Raw genomic sequence first — 25,588 nt, 5'->3', positions numbered from 1 at the left:
ATCAGCGGGGGGGGGGGGGGGGCGGTTATGGCAGCGCTCCTGCAGAGGAGCGGGTACCTCTGTGTGCCCTCAGGGGTCTTGGGAGGAAGCTTTAGTTCCTAATAAGAAGTCAAAGCTTGTAATTTGTCTGGCAGTAAGCAGGTAGATTGCAAATATTAGAAGAGGAGCTTTGGTGGAGGGAGGCTGATGGAGCTGGTCAGGTAAAGACTAACTCATTAACTACTAGACTAAGCATGAATATGCTGGAGAGTGTTTCAGAGAGGGCTGTGTTCCTGTGCGAGTCCCTTAAGTGGCTGATAGCTCTGAGGAAGGTCTTCAGGTGCTGTTTCCTCTGCGATTCCTGGGGAGCCTGTGGGAGAGAGCTGGGGGGGTGGGAAAGCAGCGTTCCTGCCAGCGCTGTGCTCACCCCTCTGTATTCCCGACAAGGGCAGCCTGCCAGGGAGATCTCTGTCAGCAGCTAGCTAATTTATAATGACAAAATGCAGAAAGGGCAGTAAGCTAGAAAGAAAGGAGTTTGTTAACTTGGTGGCTAGTAATGACAGCCCAGCGCAAATGAGACAGGAGATAACTCAGGTGGGGTGAGAAAGGGGGCAAAGGATGCAAGTGTTTCTGCTGTAACAAGTTCAGGAAAAGCCTGAAGAACTGGAAAAAATTAGGATACGGTTGTGGGCACTTATTGAAGTAATTCTTTGTGCTCTGGTGCCTAGATCTGATTTCACAGTGGTGAGAGAGGGAAGTGCTGTGCAGTGCAGGGCTGAGGTGAGCGTGGGCGCTTGTTCTTGTGCCCCCCTTGCTTTGGGCACCTGCCTGATCTAAAGAGCAGAAACCAGGGGCACCACAGCTGTGGGGTGTGTGAGGTAAGGTCCCATGTCAGCCCGTAAGCAATTTGGCAAAGGGGTTAGGAGACTATCTCTTGGTTATAAACTCTATGTCATCAGTAGAATATGGGCTGATAGGTGTATGGTTGTTGAACTGCAATTTGGGGGCTGGCTGTTTGCTTTCCTTTACCAAGCAGTCGCTTCTCCACTGTCTCTTTCCTCCATTGGGTTGTCGGCCCACCACTTCTCACCCTCTTTCCTCCTGTCTTTCACATCATTTCCTAAAGTGTTCTTCCTCCAGCAGTGCTTGCTCTCTCCTGGCCATGGAAACCCTGAGAATGGCTGTTCTGGCCAGCCCTGCTCAGGGTAGTTACAACTACTTACTAAACATCTACCTCCTAACCACTAGTTATAACTACACTGATTTTTTTTTTTTCCAAAAGGAAAATGTTCTTTCCTGCTCTGCGAGTCTATTCTCTACTTCTTGGAAGAGCTAAACTGGCCTGATTTCTATGTTTCTATCCTGTCATTTTTTTATCTTGCAATCTTTTCTTAGTAGGAGTAAGAGTGTGAAATATGGCACAGCAGAACTTCATTAGGTGGCCAGACACAAATGGATCAGCATAAGCATCTAAGAAAGCACTTCCCTTATTGCTGCAAGGGCCTCCCTAAGTGTGTAGCCTATGCCAGCTTTCCCGTAAGTGCTTTGCCAATAAGCAGGCAAGAGATACAGCAATCTGGATTTGAAGGGTTGCTTCTCAGTGCTGGCAGTGACACGGTGATGTGCCTCTGAGCGGCTTCTGGCAGCGTTGCCTTGCTGACTTGCTCTGCTCACAGTTCTGAGCGCACTTGCAGCATCTGGGGGAAGTACAGCCTCTCTGAAAGTGCTGTACCGCTGCTCTGCGGTGGGGTTTGCAGCCGAATTTCCAGATTGCTGTTCCTCCTCCACTGCTCTGTTCCTGTTCCATCTCCCTCTTTTCTCTTTGTCCATCTGGCCATTTGGTTAGGTGAACTGTTGGGAGCTATCTCTGAAGTTTCTAGGCTGTGCTTGAAATAATGTGTTAAGCTTCTCCCTGTCTACTCGAGTGTGAAACACAGTCCCTCCTGCAACCCCCCAGTCTGAGTTAATTATTTAAATCCTGCTGGTAAGACATATGAGCATCTGTCTGTCCAGCTGCCATGCTGATTGACTCTTCATCATGTACTTGAGAAACGTTCAGAGAGGTTTGAGGAATTGGTGTTGTATATTTCAATGTATTCCTTTGTCTTTTCCCTCTCGAATTATTCATCTTGGAATCGTGAATTATTTTTTTTACCCTTCCTTTATATTCTTTCTTGTCTACCCAGTGCTTTGATCTTAATCCAGAGCCATGGTGGTGGTCTAAATCTCCTCTTAAAATGGAAGCAGCCCTTATTAGTCAGATGGGGGGTTATTTGTATTCCAGAGAATCTGGACGGCGTCTTGGGATGACTTTGTACCTGGAAAAAATACCGTGAGGGGGATGGATAAATGCATGCGTAATTACAACTGTCCCTCAACTCCATCTAAATTTAGAAACTGGAAGCCTGGGATTTGGCCTTTAAATGCGGTGCCATTGTCAACAGGCCTGCTGAGAGACAATGAAAGTGGTTGTCGGTTGTCTCAGGGTGATACAGCTATTCAGCACATATGACTAAAAGATAAACATTATATTTCCTATTTTGATAAGGAATGTTTCCAACCGAAAGGATTTAAAATTATTCTGCTGTCAAGCTCTGGAGGCTCCCATACAGGGTTTAATTTGTTTCCAGAGCCACTCTAGTACTGGCTTGCCTGATAATTAAGGAAATTTGGGGGGAGGTGGTACAGAAGGCTGTTAACAACAAGAAGTAAAACCATTTCTGATAGTGACCCTTTGCAAATAATTTCAGAACAGCTTTCAGAAAACTATTTTAGAAAAGGAACACAGCTGGCCCTGTGGGTGTCAGAGGTAGGTGTGAATTTCCCCGTGGGACACAGTGGAGTGAGGCTGGGAGCGGAAAATAGACTCTTCAAAATGTAGGGACTACAGTTTAGGGCCATTGTCTTCCTTCTCACGCTGATGGCAAATGGATGGCAACCAGGTGCTACAACAGTTCAGAGTGATATGTGATTTTTCTGGCTGGCCTTCAACATGCTCCTGAGAAGGAGCTTGTATCACTCTTAGCTCATAATTCTCTTCAGGCTGAAGGTTAAAGAGGAAGCGATAGCCCTTCAAATAGCAGCCTGTCAAGAAACAAGGGGGAGTGCAGTCACACAGAGATCACTCTCTTCTTACAGCAGGGCTTGCTTGCTTCTGGGACTGATTAACATCTTCCAACCTGCATACCACTTTGGGGAGTATTTCAGTGTGTTTAGACTTCAGATGTGTTGCAGAAAGGTTTTGGGAAACAGCTGTTCCTAAACTTTCTTGCAACTGGTTCTTTTCTCCTCAATTTAGTGTGCTGTTCCTATTTTGTAGTTTCACTTTTCAACCCTCTCCTAGCAAATGAAGCTGGCAAACCACAGGAGACATTCTGGGATTTATTTTTTTTTTTTCCCCAGTCTCCCAGCAAGCACTGATCAACTGGAGGTCGATTAAGTGATTTTCTTGAATGCTCTTTTACTGTGCCCAACAGCACAGGTATCCTCTGAGGACATCCAGCCAGGGACACAAGCAAGGGAATGGCATTGCTTTGCATGTTGAGACCCTCTCATTTATGCTGCCCTCATGCCCTGCAGTGCTCCAGACAGATGCTTGTTCAGAAAGGTGTCTCTGAACGTGAGGGCATCCATAATCCCAGTGTGCAATCAGTACTCATTTTACATCTGCGAGATGGATGGCTCGTGTGTGAGTCATTGTGGTGCTTTTAGAATCCAAATGTGCTCAGTTTTTCCAACCTGTTCTTAACTGAAGTATAATTTTTTTTTAATTTTTTTTTTTTTCACAGAGCTGGAGTGTGATTGTAGGCAAAAAGCAGTGAGTGCTGGTTAGGACCTACTGTTCCTCCACCTGCCCACCTCCAGTCCAGCACCTGTTCTGCTTTTTCAGGCTTAATTCACAAGCAAGTTCAGCTTCTGCAGCAAATTTAAGCCAGAGCCAAATCTATAAGGAGATCCAAGAAGGAAAGCAGGCTGTTTCTTACTTTGCCAAATACGCATAGATGCCTCTGTGAGGAGTAGAGAAGGTGCTGAAGGGGCTCTTTGCATCAGTGAGGCAGAAGGTTTGGGAAGGCACCATCTGTGAGCTGGGAGAGGGAAACCCTGGGGACCGAAGTTAAGAGTAGATCCTGTGGAACAGCTTTGTTTCTGTGCTAACTGGGGGAAGCCCCAGGCAAAGAAACAGCAATTGAATCCTTTTTTCTGAGGGAAAGATGATTCCTTTCCTAACCAAAGTGGTGAGTGGCTTGTGAGAGGAAGAGCATAGCAGCTTGGAGGGCTGGCTGTCTCCAGGAGGAAAAGCTTTTCTGGGGAAGATCCATGTATCTCAGAACATGCAAACATGGGAGAGAAAGAAGTTTTGCAGAAAAGATGCGGTTTGGTGGATATGTGAGATATACGTGGGCCACTGAAGAGCAATGCCCAGCAGAGGGAGCAAGCCAAAAACACTTCTGCCAAAATTGTGAGAAGCTGGAAGAGAAAACCATCTCTAGAAATGTAGCTAGCACAGCACCTTGCACTGCATGCACTATCCTGTAGCTGCCAATCTAATAATTATTCCCCATAGCCTTTCAAATGCAGACAGCTCCATTTAAACGCCCAACTGTTGATAGAATTTTCCCCATTGTCTTTGCTATTCAGGCTGCTTTTGCACTGGTGCCATACTTCATCTCCATGCCCTCCTCCATCTACTGTAAAGCACACCCCATCTGTTGCGGTGATTATGTCAGGAGTTTGGCAGCTGTCATCTCACTTAATTGTCCACATTTCTTAACATGTGCTTCCTGCAGCATATATTAATAACAGCTCTGCAAACTGTTTTTGAGTACCTGTGGTGGAGTGGAGGGTACCTGCACAATGTGCATAGCAGGGCACTTGGTTTTTATTCACAGGTTATCTGGCTGTCATTCAAATTTTCTGCTCCTGTAGCTCAAGTTTGCCCCTGGATACAAACACGGACGCAGAAAAGTGTATCGGCAGGACTACCTGGCTGGGCTCCCTGTATTGGCAGTGGAGACAAGTGCTCTCTCCAGAAGGTAATTCAGAGCAGGAGCCTGGATTAGCTGCTCTGAATCTGTTGTTCCCTCTTGACTCTACAGGGAGCTGAGGCAAAGGAGCTGCCACGTGATTCTTCCCATGTTAAGAAGTGTGAATGCCCCAAGCTCTGACTGCTGCTGTTCTGGGAGCCACTTCTTTCCTACAGGGACTGTGTAGGACCCTGGCATGAGCAGTGTGAAGTAGTATATGGATAGGTGCTAAAACTTCTAGTAATGGTTTGGTGGTGTGTGTATATCCAGTGCCTATTTCTACCTTGTAGATACATGTAGATTCTCTGCCTGATCCATTTCATAATCTATCCTTCAGAATAAAACTTCCAACCCCTTGCCCCATTTTGTGGTCAAAAGGGGTTGTTGATTCTGCATCAGAGTGACCCAAGAGGGCTGCTGGGGCATCTAGCACTTAGTGCTCACCCATGAAGTGATGCAGCTGATCTATTCAGCCAATTCTGAGTTTGTCTTTTACTGTCTGCAGGGAGGGCTTTGCCATGGCCTGTAAGGGAAAAATCTCAAAGCTCTCACTCCAGTGAGAACCACTCTTTTCTCAAGTGTGAGGAAAGTGTTATTTTTAAATGAGCACCTGATTGCATACCAAAATCCTGCACTACATGTGTCACATTTCACTATGTAATCCCCACAATGGCATGATTTAAATTATTGAACAAGTACAGATGAGAAGAACAAAACAAAAAGCCTCTCTTGGGGTAGAGGTGACAAGGAATTGCTGGGGGAGTGTTTGCAAGAAGCTGCAATCATCGCTGTGAGGTCTGCTCAGCTAGGTAATCTGACCTGAGGCTGAGAGTGTGTCAGGTCAACAGAAGGCGTAGAAGCAACATATGTGAAGAGTGTGGAAGGAAATGAGACAGAAACGGTAAGGGAACTTGTTAGATGTGTTAAAAGCTAGGAACAGAGGAAGATCTGTTGGGTTTTGAAATTCACTTTAGGGTTATGAAGTTCATATTTCTCAGTTATCTGTGTTGATTCCCATGCTGGGAAAAGCATACCCGTAACACATGGTTCTGACAGGATGCTTAGTGCTGCCTTGTTTACCTTTTTCTTCTAGCTTTGTAAGGTTAACCTCCCAAGCCCAAAACTTGAGGGTTCTTTTCTGGGTGCATGAACCACTAACAAAGTGGTCTTGGGTCTGCAGTCTAGAGACTGTCTTTCTGATTTAGAAGCGGCTCAGTCCTGCTTCTGAAGTGTGCTACATGACGGTGAAATAGCTTTGTTGGAGTGCTGCAGGACTGCCTCAGAAATGGTTCCCACCACAGAAGCCTGCCTGTGAAACACAAGAAACATAAAGCCAATGTATTTTGATCTGTGCTATCATTTCTTGAGGGTGGGGATCTTAGAAATTTCAGGTTTTTCATTGATTTTAGTATGACCTCCATCTGACAGCATATCAGACACTCATAGTAAATGGAGATCTCTTGGCAACTTTTCTCTTTAGGACAGCGAACTCTTGACATTCAACATCTCCCGGCACCAGTCATGGTGGAGTGAAAATGGTCCTGGCTGTGTAAGGAAGGAGGCTTCAATGTCTGGGATCAAAGGGCTGGATAGCCATTCCTACATCTCTGTGATAGGCTGTGCCCTGGAGTATCGGTACATCGAGGTCATGCACAGCTCCTTCCAGATCCTGATTGCGGTGAGTATGTCGCTGACAGTCCTGCGGGGTAGCAGTTGTTGAGGGGATGCTGTTTGGTTTTATTTTTTTCCAGGCACAGAGGCTGGTCCATATTTTCCACCCCATTTTGTATCAACTGATTGCAAAAGCCTCTGTAAGTGTTTTTTTGTGTTTGTTCTCCTGTTCTCTCTGATGAATGATATTGCTTGAAAGAACTGGAAATGGATACCAGCAACCTAACACCTGAAGTAATGGATCACATGCAACAATAAAAAATCGTTCTGTATCCCTGTTGGGGTGTGGAAATTAATGTTTTGATAAGGACAGAGACCCACGTGAAGAGGGATTTCTCTTATTCCACATGACTTAGCAATGGGTGGCAGAGCACATATGTGCACATTTGTTGTAAAGAAATAAAAGGGAGAAGATCCTTATCTCCAGAAAATGAAAGAAACTTTAAGGAAGCAGAAAGCAGCAATTTTCTTTCTGCTGACATCTGAGATATATGCACTAAATGTTTTCATCAACTCTTTCCTCATCAGAGTCTTTCACAGGCTTTTTAAAGTACTCTGCAGTAACTCAATGTCCTTAACTTTCACTGTTAATTAATTGTTTCTCACTTGTCTGTGAAATTAACTGAAACAAAATGTCCATTGTCCCCCTTACTTCATAGGTACTCTTGCATTTTGTAGCTGCATTAGAGTTAGCAGCCTGCATCTTTCTAATCCGCTTTGGTTTGTTACTTTGTGGTTAATGGCTTTAAGTACAGACGGATGTGGACTGCTGAAACGTTCACATTTCAGCTTTCAGTTTTGGCTTAAAAAAGAAGAGTAACTTGCCCTGATTAAATGTTAAAGGATAACAAATAGAGAAATTCCAAGCTTCTGGAGTGCCAAGTACTTCTCTGCACGTTTTTGGTACAACTTTCCACTGTTTTGATCCTGCATTTCCTATTAGCTGGGATGATCTGTCTGAGACAGTGAACTGCAGGGAGGGGGGAAGACTCAGACTTCTTTTCTTGCCATGTCACAAAAAAGAGGCAGACGGAGAAGCTCCTCTTTCCTGAGTTGGATGAACTCCCTGGTGCGTGTGCTGGCTGTTAATATTTGGTTAGTTGTCCTTCAGGGAAAATGATCTGCATTAAACTGCCTGAGAGTTGCTTCAATGCATGTGTATGAGAAAGGCAAACCTAGGTATCCAGAAGAATAGAGCCCACTGTCTTTTATAAAGGGTCATTAGCTGGAATGGCATTGATGCTGCCGAGCTGGCGCTGTTCCTGAGCTTGGTGAAACAATTGACAGACTTTGAAGTCAGAACATCCCAGACTTTTAAAGTGCAGAATTATGTCACTATTAGCATCCTTCCTAAATGCCTGAGCTGGCATAAGCCCCTGTGCCCCAGGCTAGAGGTTCAGCCAACAAATGGTCCTGAGTTTGTTTGGAATAGACCTTTGTTTTGTGGCAGCTTTCTAACTTAGGCACATAGCCCTGAGCTAAGTGATCACACAGAGTCTGTGTCTCTGGGAGTGTTTTCTCCTTTGCTTCTTCCCAAAGGTACATGACAATATTCTCTGTGCATCTGCAAAACACCACAAAGGGCCAGATGGGGAGACAGAGGAGGGAACTGTAAGATAAAATAGGATTTAGGTAAATATTTCCTTTCTCCTTCTCCCTGAGATTTAAGTTGCAGTGGATTTTTGAATCCTAAACACTGGAAATGTGGCTAAAATATTTGTAGGCAAGAAAGCCGTATGGGCTGAGCTATCCAGAATGAAGTAAATTTCTACTTGTCCTGTAATAAAGGTAGAATATTGAAGGCCCAGGTCTGTAACTCCTGCCAGCTCTGAAATGCTCATATAATTTTGTCAGGTAGTGGGACAAATAGAGCTTCTCCTCTCTGCTTTGCTGAGGTAAGGCCTTTTCACTTTCTCACTTAGACCTTGCCTGAAAACAGTCAGCCAGTTCTTTCCCTTTTTAGTCTCTGAGGGTCAAACTCTTTGATCCCTGCCAGTATCTTTTTCTGTTCTCTTTATCTCATTTTAAGGCAGATTTTATTACAGGCTGCTGTCCTTCCCAGAGCGCCTGGCAGGTACTGTGCTGCAGACAGGCAGGGAGACCAGATCGATAGTACAAAAAACACGACTGGGAACTTGAAGGCTCAGGGGATGCAGCAAGGGACATGACCTAGTTCCATCCTTGTCTGCCACACATTTGAGACCGGAATAGTCAGTTCCCTGTTAAGAAGGGCAAGGGGCAGGCAAAACTTTGCTTTCTGTAGGTTTGGTGTTTTGTTTTTTTTTGCTTTGCCTAATGGTTTTTAGAAGTTGTGGGGTGGGGGGGTTGTGTGTGGTTTTTTTTTTTTTTATTCCAGACATGGTAGTGTGAAATCCATGTACTTTAACTATGCAGTACCCAGCTGTGGACATTTTGGCTGTTTTCTGGAAATACCACTTCCTTGAGACTACTGAGGAACTGTAGTGCACCATGTTGTGTACTTGGGGTAAGGCTCACTGAATTTGATCTTGCATGCCAAAGGAGAGGGAAAGCAAACCTGATCCCATATGGTGAGCACAGTGTTGGCTGTCATCTTGACTCCTGCTGACTATATTATCCTGCTCCTGGGCATACATTTGAAGATACATCAGGTCTCAGTCTGCTTTTGCTCAGAGCTTCTCTGTACTCCTTGAAGGCAAAAGCAACTCCTTTAACCTGGAATGCTGTCAAACTTGGGCATACCGGTCACCATGCATGATACAAGTAGCTGTAGGGCCCAGTATGAAAATCTTTCTCAATGATTTAGCGCAGAACACACTGAGGAAAAAGCTTATTGTAACAACATCTTAAGTCTATACAGGTATAAAAATGTCACTGTAAAACTAATACTACCAACCCTATTAAGAAATGCAACAGCAAGAAAAGAAATCTGCTTTGTTTTTTATCTTTGCAAGGATTCATCTTGCATCTTCCCAACTTGCCAGCCAGCAGGGAGAGGAGTGATTTCTAGTTCTGAAATACCTGGCATAGCTCTGGGCTGTCCATATGGTAGTTCTGGGAGTGGGGAGGGTTAGGCTTTTCCTGAGGCTCCATTGAATGGGATGGAAATTGGAAATATCTTCCCAACTGAGAGAACTCATTGCCTGTCTGTCTGCTGTTTTCACTCAGACTGACAGGTTGGAAGGTTCCCAGGAAGGCAGCAATGCAAGCCTTGACAGCAGATGTTATGTGAGAAGCAACGCGCAAGAGATGCTTTGCTGTTGGCAAAAGCTAGATTTTCAGTGGTTGTAATTGCATCCAAAGAGTAAAGAAGGTCAAGGAATCAAAGGATTTTGATTGCCTCTTTGGCTATCTGGTCACAATAGCTCTTTCACAAGCTGGCTTTTTGCTTTCTTGTAGCAGAGATCTCTTTATTTTCCCCCTCTTGCATTGATGAGAGCATACACACTTCATTAGCTCTGATTAGAAGTGAAACCTAGAATACACCTGCCCTGAAGGAGGAGACTCTGCACATATTCTCTGGGGTGGAAAAAACAATAGCAAGTTTTTTTCTATTGAGAGAAGAGTTGAAGAGCCTAGAATCTTCACTAGGACAGATGCAGACTAAAGCTAAGATCTTACACAAGCAACAGTACCATCTCCCAAAATTTGCCTTTCCATCCTTTGCATGTTTTGTGCACTCGCAGCCAGCTGGTCCCTTTCTGTAGATCTTGCTGTAATTCAGTCTTTCTGGTTCCACTACTCCAGTTCAATGCTGCTGTTTCATGAATGCTTTTCAACTCACTATTAAAAAGTTAACTTCAGATGACTGAGGGGCAGAGGGAGGTACAGACTTATGTTTTCCTCATTCCCTTTGGGCACACTTGTCTCTTCCTGTCTTTCCTGCTCTGTTCATCTGCCTGCAGAATGCTTGGGACATCCCAGTTCCATTCTCTTTTGTTCAGCAGCATGTGCATTCCCAGGCTGTCTGACAGGCTGACTGAACACACCTGCCTACAACATGTGTTCCTAATAAAAAGCTTAATTGGATACTTCTGCAGCCTGGAGGAAGCTGGTACTGAACATGCAGAACAAGTAGAGAAACAGCAGCAGAGGCTAAAGCCCAAGAATGTTCTTTGGGGAATTAGAGCAAGAGCTTGGTGTCACTTTACATCACTGACATTTCCCCTCCTCTTTCACCTCCCCTACGTAATTTGCAAAGATCTAAGAATTATTGCTATTTCCCTGGGACAGTAGAGCTTAAAACCCTCTTTTGTATTGAAATCAGCAACCAAGATGGCACTTGGAGCAAGAGTGAAATTACTTCCAAATTCTCAACCTCTCTGAAGCTTTCTGTTCTACGTTAATTGCTGCTAAACTTGGTGATGTTTGGGGGCTTGATACATCTTCATCAAGGATGCAGTCAGAAGGGAACTGTTGGTGTCTCTTGGAGTCTGCTCATCCCACATTCTAGCAGACTCTTCCAGTGAAAAGGACTGGACAATAGGAGTGGCATTTCTCCTCTAGCTATATTTCATTCCTAATTCATGCAGAAGGTGAGACGTGGGGAGTCCCAGGAGTTCATTTCATCCCTGAGGTAATAAGTTTAATTACTGTTTACGTCAGCCCATATAAAAATGCAATTCATATTTATGTTGTATGCCTCTTCCCTTCTTGCCACTGAAATTCTACTGTTCTGGCCAACTTCTTTGAATAAAAAGTGCCATTAAATAAACATTTTTTTTATTGATGAAACTCATGTAAAGAAGGAATGGAGTATAAAGTCAATAAAAAGTAAATTTTAAACACTCAGCAGGTAATTTTGAAACAAAGCCAGGAAATAGAAGAAATAGAAACCCTCCACTCCAGTGGAGCTGGAATTAGAGATTTAGGGAAGTTCACTTAATTTACTAGCTTTTGGCTGGTTTGTTTGCTTTTCTGAATGCAGAAGGTCACCTTAGTCATAAAAGGAAAAATGTATGGGGTGAGAGGAATGATGGAGAACTATGAGGCATTAATTTCTGTGCAAAACAAACTTCCCAAGTCAATCTTACTGCTTGCTTAGTGCTTCTGAACCATGGAAAATTTTTAGAGGTTTAACAGGTTCCCCATGACAGTATAGCTGATAATCATTCATGCACTCTGCCCATAAATGGTGCAGGTGAGTTATTTTCATTGTTAATACTATCAGGAGTTCTCTGACACAGATATCGCATAAAGTTTGTGTGTACATGTTAGAGTGTAATAACAGTGAGTGGATTTAGGGCTTCCACCTGGCATGGTTATTAACCCAAAGTTCCTACTCTGAGGCATGATGGAAAATCTGGGGAAAGAGAAAGCCTTTCTAGAATTCCCTTGGAATCAGGGCACACATTCAAGATGCATCTTTCCTGCTTGGATATTTGTGTGTATGTAAATTGCATGATTTTACCTTACACCCTGTAAAATGTAAAAGGCTGGATCTTCAAACTATAAAAATGCTAGAGCAAGTACAAAGAATGTGTGTGACCACACTGCTAACTTGATCCTAGGGTGAGCGCAAACGCACTTACTTTGGAGACCAGAGGGTGCAGACGGGTGGTTCGACATCTCATGGAATGCTGGGACAGCTTTAAGCTGAAGCACTCCGTTTTTCCAAGAGCATCTATGAGTGTTAATGTCGTTAGCTACCGCAGCCCAGCTGATGAGCGCTAATTGCTAATTTCGCAGCCAAGCCTTCTCAGGACCCAAGGCAACGGGGAGCGGCGGCGGGGGCTGCTTCAGCACCACGGCCAGTTCCCGGGCCGGGGCCGCAGCCCTCCTGCCCCCCCACCAAACCTGCCCCAAACCACCACAAATTTCAGGGAAGAAAAGAAATCCCGGGGTTTTATGTCAGCACAGTACAAGCAGTAGAAAAGAAGAAAAATCTCTGATTATTCTGGTTATTTTGTTGTTGGTTTTTGGTGTTTGGGTTTTTTTTTTGTCTGCCTTTAGGAAGCAATGTTTCTACTCAGAGCTAATTCTGAAAGTCAGCAGGTAAAATTAGATTGGGCCTTGCATGTGGCCTCGCGGTTAGTATCACACCCCGAAGGATTTCTTTATTTGCTTTTTTTCTGCATGAAGTCTGCTGTAGCTCATTGAAACTTAGTTTGAAGCAGCCCTGGTTTCAAAAATGCATGGCAGGGGAATGAGTGAGGCCGTAGAGCTGTTACTCCTCCACTGAGGCACTGGGACATGTTTCCATAAGTCTCACCCAAGAGGAAAGGAGAGAGCTGGCTTGTTTTTCAGATGATTATAGAAAATTGTAAAGGAAATAAAAGGTTTAGTGATGCTACAAAAACATTCAGTTTCCTTCCAACAAGGTGTGGTTTGTCAGGGAGAGCTGGAGAAATCACAAATGCCTTATAACTCCCCAGCAGAAATCTCATTATCTTGCCTTTTGTTTTCTGGTGTGATGCATTTTTCTGTCATATTAAAAATGAATGGACTCTACTTTTCAAGCCCTACCATGCATCATTCTGTCTTCCCTTAGAATGAGTCACTGTATGTTACATTCTAACTCTTGTTCAAAAGAATTGAGTCCACAGTGGAAAACAATTATGTCTTACAATAACTTTACTAATACAGTTACTGTCAACTGAGATCTTGCTAAGTGGGGTGTTACGTAAAGATGTAAAATGAAGGATGGAGAGGATATTTGATTAACAGGGAGAAGGCAAAGCAAAATAAAACCCTGCTGGATCTAGAATGCTTAACTCCCGTAGTACCAGAAACTTGTTTCTCTACTCAGGCTGAGTAACAACTTGCTACTGAAACTGAATGAGGCAGTTCTGATGCTTTAGAGCTTCTCCAAACTACCAACTAAGGACTGACTCACCAGGCTACTTTAAATTGCTTTTTTTAATGTTCCCTCTAGTTTTCTGCTGTAACGACTGCTCTGAGCAATGGGTTGACATGAGGGCCACACCAAGCCAGGATGGCTGTTATTTGAGAGGCACCCTATTGTTTTACTGCTCCTTCCCTGCTTCTGTCTGGTTCCCAGGAGGTGGCAATTTAGAGCTAACCTATGCAATTTGTAGATTAAGACCACTGCTATAGTCTTGTCTGTTTCTCACTGTGCTCTGGCCTGTTTAGTTCGCAGGCCCAATGCTTGATTAGTCCATGCAGAAGTGTTTATTCTCCAAAGAGAGAAAGAACCTTAAAAATTGTAGAGCTAGAGTAAGACTCGGATTTCTTTCCAATGACTTTTTGATCTCCAAGCCTAAGTTACTAAAGATTTCAGTGTCTCTGAACATTGCTGCCAGTACACCGCCATTTTTATGGTTAACTAAGTTTCTATCTCATCTGCATAAAAACTACTCGCATCTTGTTGGTAGCTCTTGCACCAAAGTAATTTCTCTTCCCTTTCATACCCTTTATGACAGGAGTACAGAGCTGATGAGTTCTTGTCCGTGGACCTCTGTTAATAAAACCTACCCCTGTATGTCTGTGTGTCTGTCCTGTACATAGTCATCTGTCTGAAATGTTACATAAGGCACTGTCCTGCATCCCCACCACTTCTTAGTGTAAACTTAGCACAGTAGTTTCAGTGTCAACAAAGCCAGTCCACGTTCTTGCCAACCATCCTCACAACAGCAGGCTACCTCTCTGAAGGTGAGGATGGGTCTTGCAAGTTTTTAGTTTTGAGCCTTGAGGATGCTCCCAGCAGTGTCTTCCCTTAAGCCTACACCTGCATCCCCTGCCTTACAGCAAATATGACTTGGCTCCACCATTACAATAATGCTGCCAAGCTGAGAGTAAATATTGGCTGTTGAAGTCATGCCAAGTGAGTTTTGACCAGCCTCACAAGATTGATGCTAAAATGATTTATTCTCTCTATTTTCCAGCTGGTGGGCTTTGTCTACGCCTGTTATGTTGTTAGTGTTTTTACAGAAGAAGAAGACAGCTGTAAGTATTTATCAACAGATCTGTTGGCAAAGGTTTTACTAAATTTTGCTTCTCTCCCAGATATTTGCCTATCAGGACCAAATTGCCATCAGACTTCTTTCCATCTCCCTATCTATGTGATAAGGCACTACCTGCCTTTCAAGGATCAGCTGTTTTTACTGTAAGGCTTTTTACCCCATGTGACTACATGTTAGATGCTGCAATTCTGCTATGCTTTCAGCACAAAAAAGCTTGGATTTGGTTTCTCGCTCAGACTAAGCTTTAGAGAAACTGGGCAGTTTCTTCTGTTCTCAAGCTTATATAGCTTAACAACAATGCTACTGAAATACTACCATTGTAATTAAGAGTATCTACAACAAAGAATACAGACTAGTACTCAAGTAGGCAACCTGCTGAGTATTGTATGCCCCAAGCTGAGGATGAAGCAGAGCATGAGATTTCTTGCCAAGGACCAACCTGACCACTTCATTTAAAAGTGGAGGAAGTACTGTATTTGAATTACAAGGAGGAGGAAGGAGCTGACTCCCTTGTGTTTGGTATACAAATCTCTTAAGTGTCATGCATTCACTATGACATGTGTCAGAGAAAAGCAAAGACTCAGAGGAATCACTTGGGTCTGTGGGATCTATGCAGATATCTATAACCTGGTCCTGGATTACTTTGCCCTTCTAAAACTCCCTTTGAGACCAATAATTTTACAAAAAGAATGGATGCATAGATTTGATTTCTTTGGCAATGTCTTGGGTCTACGCCAGTTTATTCCAGGTAAGGATCTGATCCAAAGGCTTTATATCCAAGTATCACTTCTTTGAGACATTAATTAGGTTTGTGCAAGTAGCTTTGTTGTTTTAAAGAGCAGCTGGCATGGATGTTAGCTGAAAAACAACAGCCTTGAACTGAATGTTTGAAAGTATGTGAAGAATGTTGATTTCATAGGGGCGAGATGAGGTGCACTGCTTATCTGACTTGTCCTCATATTTTTCTGTTCCTTCCTGTGTGGCTGAACTCATTCTACTGGCTTTATTGATCATTTGTTTAGAGCTTGGCAGTGCACTTAGTGAAGGTGCTACATTATAAGTAATATTTTAAGTTCTGAGCCCCTTCTAAATATTGTAAAGTAATAACTTGATGGAGCTTGTTTTTATAGTAGAGATCTGTTAGGAGAGGCAACCACATGGAAGGAAGGATTGTCTAGAAACACAGAGCTGCTAATTTCAGGATATGTTGGTTTTTTGGGTTTTTTTTCACTAACAAATTCCTTTTCCCTCCCAGTTTCCCAGCTTGGAGTTAAAATGCCAGCTTGAATAATTAACAATGACAAACCATCAATATTTCACACTCACAGTGGTAGATCCTTCCAGTGACCCGAACAAATTTGAGCTGCGTTTTAATTTTCCTTTCCATTTGTGGTTTCCTTTAAATGTTGCTTTGATATGCAGCATGAAGTAATTATAAGTGCTGAGGCACGTTAATCAGGAAGCTCATGCTAACGTGATTTTCATGAGAAAACACAGCAGTAGGGATCTACTAATGCTGAATTGTGGGCAAGAATATTTTAGACCTGCTAATGCACTGTAATATATTGCAACAATGAACCATGGTTAAGATATTTTTTTTTAAGTGACTTGGATTTTGAGTGCTTCGATGGTTGGGTACTCAGATGATAGGACTTTTGTTTGTTCAAGGTGCTAGACAGTTACTGAAAATTGCCATTCTTTAAGGTTTCCTAATTTAGACATTCCACAACTGAGGTAGTATAGTTAGAATCCATTTTTAAAACTGCAGACTGTCTTGATTTTAAAATACTCAAACACTTTCAAAAGTGGCTGAGAAAAGGTCAAGTCTCACTGGAACTACTGGGAATTATCCCTCCAATTACAGATTTTGCCCATTAACTGACAGTTGTTCCAAAACCACAGTATCAGCGTGAAGCTATCCATCAAGATGGAATTTGTGAGAATACATTGTCTTTGGGTTTCTAGGTATTTTTTAAGAGGGTTTTTTTTCACTTCCGATATATTTAGTAAATATTTTTTCTATTGTTCACTAAAAAATATCAAAACTCTTTAGCTAAAATTTAAAATAATAGTGCCACCTTCAGGAAAGAAAAATAAACAGGCATTTATACAGTTAATAAGACTCTCCAGTTATTTTTAAATGGCATTTGGATGGGATGGCTTTCACACTTCCAAACAAAATGCACTAACTTGGCACCAAAAAGTGGTCTAAGCTGGATCTATTTTAAAGGTTTTTGCAGGGCCTGCTAGGTCAGTCACAAATCACACCACATCATACCCCTACTGACCTGGCTATGTTGGCCAGCTCAGTAATATAGACTTGGCCTAATTTCAGGGGAACTAAGAGAGACTTGGAAAATTATTCTATGGTTACTAAGGGAATTGCCACTTAAAACTTTCCTTGTTTAGTTACATTGCCCTTATGTGAATACTGGAGAAGGGAAGCATTGTTCCTATATACAATTAAAAGAAATTGAGTTGGCAGAGGGAACGTGAAAAATATCAGAGCTGAAGATAATGAGGTATTTGCAGTTTTCCAAAGCTGCTGCTGTCTGTCTTGCAGGAAAGACAAGTGGGGCAAGAAAATTCCCACTTCACTATATAACCTTCATGGGGATTGCTGTGCTGCCAACTTCTCTGCTGGCATTCACTCATGAGCTATTCCCCAGCTTGCTTCCTTCAGCACATTGCTGAATGGCTGAGGCTTTGTTAACTCGGTTCTCATGTGAAGTCACAGCATGGTGGCAATATCCAAGGGGGCTGAGGGAGGCTGCCTTGTTTTTCTGGAGTCTTTCGTTAGCTCTGCTTGAAGTCTCGTGTTAGCTGAATCTCCTCTGACACACTTGCACATCCCAGGAGATCCTGGAGAAGAGGTCTGTACAGGCAGAGATTTCCACCAGGCAATCCATACCTGCAAAATCATTTTTCTGTTCTCTCACTAATTTTTATGTTATGCCATGACACGCACCAACTTTTCTTTCATTTCCTTTCAACTTTCTGGCCATGTTTGTTTGTTTATTTGAGTTTTGATTTTTTTTCAGTTGATTTCATTGGTGGATTTGATCCATTTCCTCTCTACCATGTCAATGAAAAACCCACCAACCTTTTGTTCAAGCAGACATACCTGTAAGTATCATCTCCTGTGCTAAGAGGCTATGCATGCCTCTTAGTTTGATTGCTCAAGGGTGCAACAGGTTTGGGTTTTTTTCCTCCTTGCAGGTTGATTTCTCCAGCAGGCTTTTCAGGCATGGAAGGACTGAACAAGTGGACACCAGAAGGGATTAAACTGCCTCTGCTCTGCCCCAGATTGCCGGGGTGAAGCTGGTGTTGCCATACTTGGCTTATGGCAGTGCTGTTTGATAGGAAGCATTGGGCCAGCTACAGGATGTTATTGTAAACAAACTACTGCATGCCTTTTCCTTGAAGAAAGCAAAGAGAGGCTTTTCAGCAGTGAATAGTGCCCAAGCAGGTAAAGGTAGGAGCTGTGAGGAAGGAAGATTCAGCCTCAGTGGATGCTGAAAGCCACAGCAACAGCAGAATATGATTCTTGCTCTCAAGGTTAAACTGTGGTCTGTCAGGCAGAGCCTCAATGAAAGATCTTTACTGGGGTAAAATTTACACAACATCTAGTTATTTAAGCTGTATTTTAGCTCTGTGGACAGGCAGTCATAACTGAACTCTGACCTATACATCCATGCAATTTTAATCATTGGCCCTGTCTTTGTCATCCTCCAATAATCTTCGCATGGTAGCACCACAAAATTTGACTCTGTCTTGGGTACAGGGTCTCCCTGTATCTGCTTGTACTTCTAGGGAACCTGTAGGGTACAAAGCTAACACACCAGTGAATTAAATTAAACCGAGCATTAGATGGTTTGTATGCAGGATGGTACAGGTTTGCTCGTAAGGTTTGTTTTTTGGTTTTGTTTTTTTTTTAAATTCTGTTGCCTACAAGACGCTTCTATGTGTGGGGCAGCCAGGTCAGTTGAGAGCAGGGAGCAGAGAGGGGAGTTGTCCACAGCACCTCCTCTCATACCACTAATAGAGATCCATTGCTGAATTCCAGTTTCTGCCCTCTGATAATCCCTTCACACTGCTGAAGGCACAGGATCGCACTTTCACACTGTCCACTTAAAAGCTGGTTCTTAATGAGATTCTCAAACATGAAAGCCAGTATTATCTGTTTAAAGCAGCAGTAAGATCTGAATTTTTGATACTCTTTAAATTGAGCTGCAAGAAGGCAGTTCAACATGCAGAAATTTTTTAAAGCAGCTGCTAAGGGAGGCTGGTTTTGGGGAATAATGTTACCAGACAGTTCTGCTAAAAAGAGGGATGTAAGGATGGGAAAGAAAAGTGGGGCTGAGGGAAGAAAAACTGCCCCCAAATAGATTTGTACATGTTTCCTCTAATGTAGTATGGACTTATTACCCACTTTGTCACTGCAGCACAAGACCAGGAGAACAAGTAATTTTTGCAAAGCAGTTAAATTCCCTGTAACTTTGGGGGTTCTACAGCACTATTAGAAAGGATGCTACAGGAGATTAAATATTGATTTCCTTCTCATTTTGTCACAGTGGGATGGAATTTTCCACAGTCTGCAGAAGCTATGGAGCTTTAAGCAGCTCCCTGATTTACTAGCTTGATGCAGCAGTGTGCTGAAGAAACATCACACTTACAGTATGGGGTTTGGGCTGCTTTTTTTCTTGAAAAGACAAATTCTCTTTCTGAAAGAAGCTAGTACTTATAAACAAAGTTTTCTGTACAGGGAGACTGTAATATGAACAGAAGCTAGCAACATAAAACTTCCTTACAAGAGTCTCAGTGAGATGGTAAACTACTACTGAAGTACACAGATAATTTTGTTGTTCTTCAGTCCCATTCTTCAGACCATCACTTATCTATTGATAGCTTCTGCCAGCACAATATTATATTTCTTTCTGGCTAATGGGAGGTGAAAACAGCTGCTGAGCAGTAGATAAGATGACCCTCTATAAATTTCACAGCAACCACCAAATAGCAATTTTTGTTTGTTTATTTCAGCCTAGCTATTGCCTTTTTTCCACATGTATGAATGGGAGCCCGAGGAGGAATGGATACTTGACTCCCAACTACCACCATGGATTTTTGCAGCAGTCTGGGGTGCTGAGTGCCAGATACCCTTGTCCTGCTGTGAAAATCATTTCATGATGATTGAAGGCATTTTCTCTTTTTATATCCTGTTCAAGAAGACACAAAACAAATAATATACCAAACTTCTTTCAATTTTAAATTTACAGAAAAGCTAGGGGTCAGGAACTGGGCCTTTCTGTTTTTAACTCCTTTTTGTTGAAGGAAATGATGATCGAAACCAAATCTATTCTACAGCTACTGACTTGGAGCTAACTGCAACCGTGAACTTTCATTTTAGGATGGCATCACCCCACTGTCAGTAGTCAGCTGCTCTCCTGGTAATGCACTTGCCCTGTCGCCACAACTCTAACAGGATCACTTTCCTTCGTTCCCTAAAGGAATTGTCCTATTCACTCCAGTTTTATCTATCCTTTTTGGATGAGATCACACTCCTTCCTTTCCTCCCAATGTGCCCTTTCCCTTGTCCTAGCTTGCATTTTTCCCTAGTCTTTCTTCTTCTCTCCAAATTTATGTATTTTCATATATCTGAAGGCACCACAGGACAATGGCATTGACCTAGACTGATGAGCATAGCTTAAATCCAAGACCAACCCCCAATAACCTCTGTATCAAGCATGCAGCCTATGAGTTAGATAACTTTTAAATACGCTGTCATGGTTCAAAGATATTAAAGGTAAACTGCTGTGTTCCTTGGCAGCCTACTTCAGTGGTTATCGGCTGCTAAATTCAGTATTCAGAATGTATACCCCCTTTCTGGCCTTTAGCTTCCATCCACTGCACTGAAAGGAGTTCTTAAATACCTTTGCCTCCTACTAGGACAAAAAAACATCTCCCCAGAATATTACTGATAATGAGTACCTGCAGACCACAATTCAGTTATCTCCCAGCTTTACCATGGTAATCTACTGACCTCCTTGACTTCAGTTGCGAGTCTCCAGTTAGTGGAAAACCTCACAAATTATCAAGTCAGGTGTTATTTTTCTTTTTCAAAAAAGCCAACAACAACAACAACAAAATCAACCCATAATTTTGTACTGTTGCTTGCAAAGGCATGATTTAAGTGTGCTTCATCTTAATTAGCAACTCCAACACTCACACAGCAACAATAATATTCTATAAATACAGTTATTTCTATTTCAGGTTCTACAACTGTTTCTGTTCTATATTTCATTGACTCCAGGGGGTTTGGTTGTGATAGTTCCTATTTCAAGTCACAAGCTTAAGTAAAAGAGACTCAAATCATCATGAAAATGTTCTGGAAGTTTTACTATGTAATAGAATTACCCTTAATCTCACTGCTGTTTACCAATCAAGGCACTGCACTAATTATTTAATAATATTTTAGGAATCTTGATAGAAGATACATTAAAGTCTTCAGTGCATGAGTTTCTGGGTCAAAGTACTTAGCCAAAGGATAATAAATCAGTTATTGAAAAACCAAAGTTATTCTCCTGAGGCCAAAAGAGACCATTTCCAATGAGGTTTCAGGAAGGAAAGGCTGAGTTCTTACCCCACCCTTAGCTAAAGCTCAAATTCAGGCTCTGCCTGCTTGCATCACTGTCTCCCCTTCAGCTGCACAGGACAGGACATCAGCTCTGAGTTGCTTTTCTTCTTGTTCACTTGTAGTAACAGAATTCTTGTCATTTGAGGCAAGGAAGCATTCTTGCACTGGTAACTGTGAAAGGGTTAACTAAGACAGCTTTGAAGTTTCTGACTAAAGCTGTTATCTCCAAGTACCCTGCAATACCTGCCAGTACAAGAGGTGGCCCAGATCATCAAGATCATTTGTCAACAGTTCCTGCCTGCTGCATCCATTCACTCTTTTGACATTGTTCTCCGAATGTTTCAGAAAGAAGCACTGTGCAATCTCAATTATAAAGCAGAATAGTCTCAAAGCATGATTTTGAATATAATTTAGTGCTAAATCAAGAACACATGAGATGACAGGACACAGCCTCTATTTATTTGCAATAGATCTTCCTGCCTCTTAAGACTGTATTTATAAGGCCAAGCAGTGAATTGCACAGTTGTGAGGCTCCAGTCCATAACACTCACTGTGATCTGGCACCCCAAGTACTACATTATATTAATGGCTTAAGAGCTTTAATTTGATTTTGGTTGTGTAGCCAGATTTCACTGACTTGACTTTCCTCAGATCTACCAGTGGAAAGGGCCATATGGTAACATAGGGTGTGACTTTTATCAGGTGTAGACTTCAGTATTGACAGGATAGCAACAGGAGGTATTGGTTAATTGAATGATCTAAGGCTCCAGTTGGTGATTTCTCACTTTAATACTCCCTAATCAATTCTTTTGTGGTGCAGTCTGTCTGCTAGCCATAGGCATGAAGCAGCTGTGAGCATGCAGGATTAAAGGACTAAACCCCATATAACAGTCATCCACTTATAGGTTGAAAGTAGGTTCTTCAATAGATCAACTGAGAGGTACAAGTACACAAATAACATTCCTCAATTTAAAAGAGAAAAATAAAAAATAAAAATCCAGACTGAAACACTGGGGGAGGGAGGGGGGAACTCCTTTAGGATTGATTTCCCCCCCACCCCCTCCAAACTTTGTTTGATGACCAGAATATTTTACAAAGGAAACTTTTACTTAAACAGGAAAAAAAATCCCGCTTTGTTTTGAGGAGAAAAAAAAAACACCACAAAACACAAAACAAAATGCTTCTGCTTTTTTTTCCTAGGTAGACTTTTTCCCAAACAAACAATTTGCTGAATATCAACATGAATTTGCAAACTGTTTTGATCAACCTGAAGCTGCATGTTTAAGAGGTGATGTTTCAGCTGAAAACATTCACTCATCTTTACTGCTGGCTACAAAAGTAGATCTGCTTATACTGCTGCATCTACACAAAAAGCACATCACTGCAATTTCAAGAAGCTCCTTTATTCTAGAGATGACCCCTAGCTTTTAAAATGCCTAACCAAATTTTATGCAGCTCCAACTGCTGAGGATACATAGATCTAACACTTTGGCTCATATCTATTCCTTAGTCTAACTGCAGTACATTCAGGTCTGGTATGTGCATAGCATTCTTTCCAGACTCAAAGACTACTTAACCACATTACTTCTGGGCTCTCAATCCTATTCCTCATCTGTAGTCAATCGTATTTAAAAATCCAGAACAGGAAAAAAAAATTATCCTCATTATTTCCACACCAATTCTGCTATCTGAAGGACGCAGCTTAGTACTTGCTCCACACTGATGCCCTGCCTTTGCTTTTTCCCCTCCTCTCCAGGCCTGCGTAAGTAAAGAGGAGCCAGAGGATGGACAAACCTTGCACTCCACCATCAAAGGTGCTGCAGGAAACAATCCCATACGGCCTGGATCTTTGGCAGAGGATGGTGAACTCCATTCCACTTTTTGTTCCTGGTCTTCTTTTCAAATGCAATGAATGTACATTGAAGAATGGCCATGCCGTTGTTTTTTAATTCTCCAAGTGCCCTGACAAACTGTTCCTACCATAGTCTGGTGGTACTAGCCGATAAATGGCACAGGCCTGAAGACCTCAGGCAGAGCAAGTTCACCGAGAGCTTCTCTCAAGAGATACAGTTGAAGTCGGAGCTGCTTCCTTGCACCACAGATCCATGAGGAAGCACTGCATAACACCCTGGGACATTTCATATGTTCTGTAGTTAGCATCTTCCCCTTCTCCTTTCCCTTGTTCTGAAAAGAGCCTAAATCCCCTAACACAACTTCATCTCCTCCCTGCCTGTATAGAACTAGGTGGGGGCTATTTACATTTGAGTTATTTAGGCACTTTTTTTTTTTTAAGTTATAGATGAGAGCTCTTTCCTTCTTCCCCCAACCCCACCCAGGATTCCCTTCCTCATTCTCTATTCTTTAGACATGGCCAGCGCCTTAGCAATAGGCATTTGTCCTGGATTTCCATGTTCTGTGACCTAACTCCTATAATGCTGAACAGCTAAGAGCTAGTACAAGCAACAAATCTTTACTCAGCATGGAGCTTAACCCCATTTCAACATGCCAAGCCATTCTCAAAGCAGCTGTAGCTTACTCTGGGTTTGCCCATCTACAGTAAGTTAACACTGGTGTAGCCAAATACACAGCTGAAACCTGCTGCAGGACACTGGAAAAGGCCTAGTTCTTCATGGATCATAGATGGTTTTGTCCCTGCCTTCTTCACCGAGCAGCCACACTTATTCCAGGCACAAGCCTGGCAACATCCTGATGGAAGGGGTTTTGTGTGACAGGATGATTTTGAGGGGAGGGAATGGGCTGAAGAAAAGGGGGGAATATAAGTGTAATTAAGTTGCATTAATGAGCTGCAGCAATTAATTAAAAAACAAACAAAAACCAATGTCAGTTTTGTTAGCTACATCTCCCAGCATGTTAAGTGTCAAGCAGAGAAAGAGCACTTGTCAGCCATCCGTGGCATTTTTTGGCTGGTACATTCCAAGTGCTGTTGTAATTCTTTGTCTTGCCTAATCTGTTTGAGATTACTTGGCATTTTTAAGTAATGTTTTTCAGAAGAGTCAAGATAGAAGCCATGCTAGGGAGGGGAAGTGTGAGGGAAGAATTAAAAGAAATAAAACCAGTAACTGCTAAGTCAAAGAGAGAATGATGCACCTTTCTTTGTCCCCTTCCAAAGGGCCCAGGAAGAAAAATCCTCTTTTAAAGCCAAAAGTATAGGTACTGAGAACATTTTTTTGTTTCTGTACAACTTCTATTCTAGGTGCCCACTGCAATCTAACATCCTGAGTTCTGATCAGGTCCAGCTGCGAGTAAAAATATTGTCTTCTGTAGGTATTTTTTCTTCTTTTCAGCCAGTAGAAACCACAGCTTCTGACTGAGCAGAACAAACAACTGACTGTTGCTGGTTTGATACTAGTTTCATTATTTGAGGAAGAAAAAGCTCAGCCCTTTTCAAAACAGCTCTGCCTGACAAAACATAACTACCTCTCATAGTAGCCAATACTGTACCAGTACCAAGTTAAAAAAAGTTATAGCAGAACACAAGCTACTACACCATGTACACAGCATGCATCACAGTGTGCATCACTATCTCTTACCACTTTCTCCACCTCTTCTTTAATTCAGTTCATTTCTGTATTACACTCATTCCAACTTGCCTACCTGATGTTCCCTGGAGGGGCAGAAAAAGTAATGGAAGAATACTTATCTACTAGTCAATGAGAGTGGAATCTTTCATGGAACATTTATTTGGGACTTTTGAAATTAATCTTCCCTTTCCTTATCAGAAAACACAGACTTTACACCATTTGGTTTAATAGATTTCCTCAGAGAGAAATGTTGTCCATCAGATACCAGCATTCTTTATTGGCCTTGTTTGAGAGAAATCAAAATCCAGGACAGATGGTAGAGAAAGCACAGTTCAGCTTTGAACAGCTGAAACATTTCACTAGTAGTTTCAGGAAGGAATTCTGCTAGATGGTAATATGAAGTCAGAAGGAACTCTGAATTTTTTTGAGGTCTGCATGTTTTCAACACTAGAGCTCTCAAACTGACCAAGCCTTGATGCCACATTTACTAATAAAACTGATCAAAAACACATGCCAAGTACTCTAAAGAGACTAAGCATCAAACTATGCACTTAACAGCTTGACTTTAATATACACTGGTAAAGATCAATTAAATAAATACAAGTACGATGACTGAGTAGCTTCATAACTACCACTCTATGTTACGATGAACACAGGTAATTATCTTTTAATAGAAGTAAATGTTCAGGTAAGCCTATAATATTTAGTATCAATGACCACCATAAATCATCAAAAAAGTCAGTCTGAGAAGAAAGAAAATAAGACAAGCTAGCAAGGATCATAATTACCTCCTCTAGTTTTCATTAGTAGAGCCATTCATCCTTCACGCTCTGACAA

At 42.2% G+C, this 25,588-nt stretch overlaps 1 protein-coding gene across 2 annotated transcripts in view; it reads left to right on the top strand.

Annotated features, from left to right (window-relative positions):
* The window catches only part of NKAIN4 (sodium/potassium transporting ATPase interacting 4), a 52,703-nt gene extending 28,655 nt beyond the window's left edge, over nucleotides 1-24,048 (top strand). Inside the window, exons 4-7 of one of the 2 annotated variants that reach the window (XM_075020816.1) lie at nucleotides 6,484-6,681; nucleotides 14,498-14,558; nucleotides 17,617-17,701; nucleotides 22,966-24,048. In XM_075020816.1, coding sequence (XP_074876917.1) covers nucleotides 6,484-6,681; nucleotides 14,498-14,558; nucleotides 17,617-17,701; nucleotides 22,966-22,975 — 354 coding nt within the window. In that variant the 3' untranslated portion in view covers nucleotides 22,976-24,048. Of the gene's footprint in view, nucleotides 1-6,483; nucleotides 6,682-14,497; nucleotides 14,559-17,616; nucleotides 17,702-22,409; nucleotides 22,491-22,965 lie in introns of those variants that run through there. The other variant, XM_075020821.1, reaches the window with a different exon arrangement.
* Nucleotides 24,049-25,588: the final 1,540 nt, after the last annotated feature.

The sequence above is a fragment of the Buteo buteo genome, chromosome 2 (assembly GCF_964188355.1).
Source record: "Buteo buteo chromosome 2, bButBut1.hap1.1, whole genome shotgun sequence".
Classification (NCBI taxonomy): Eukaryota; Metazoa; Chordata; class Aves; order Accipitriformes; family Accipitridae; genus Buteo; species Buteo buteo.
Note: the sequence above shows the minus strand (reverse complement) of the source record. Positions and strands in the feature narration are given on the sequence as shown.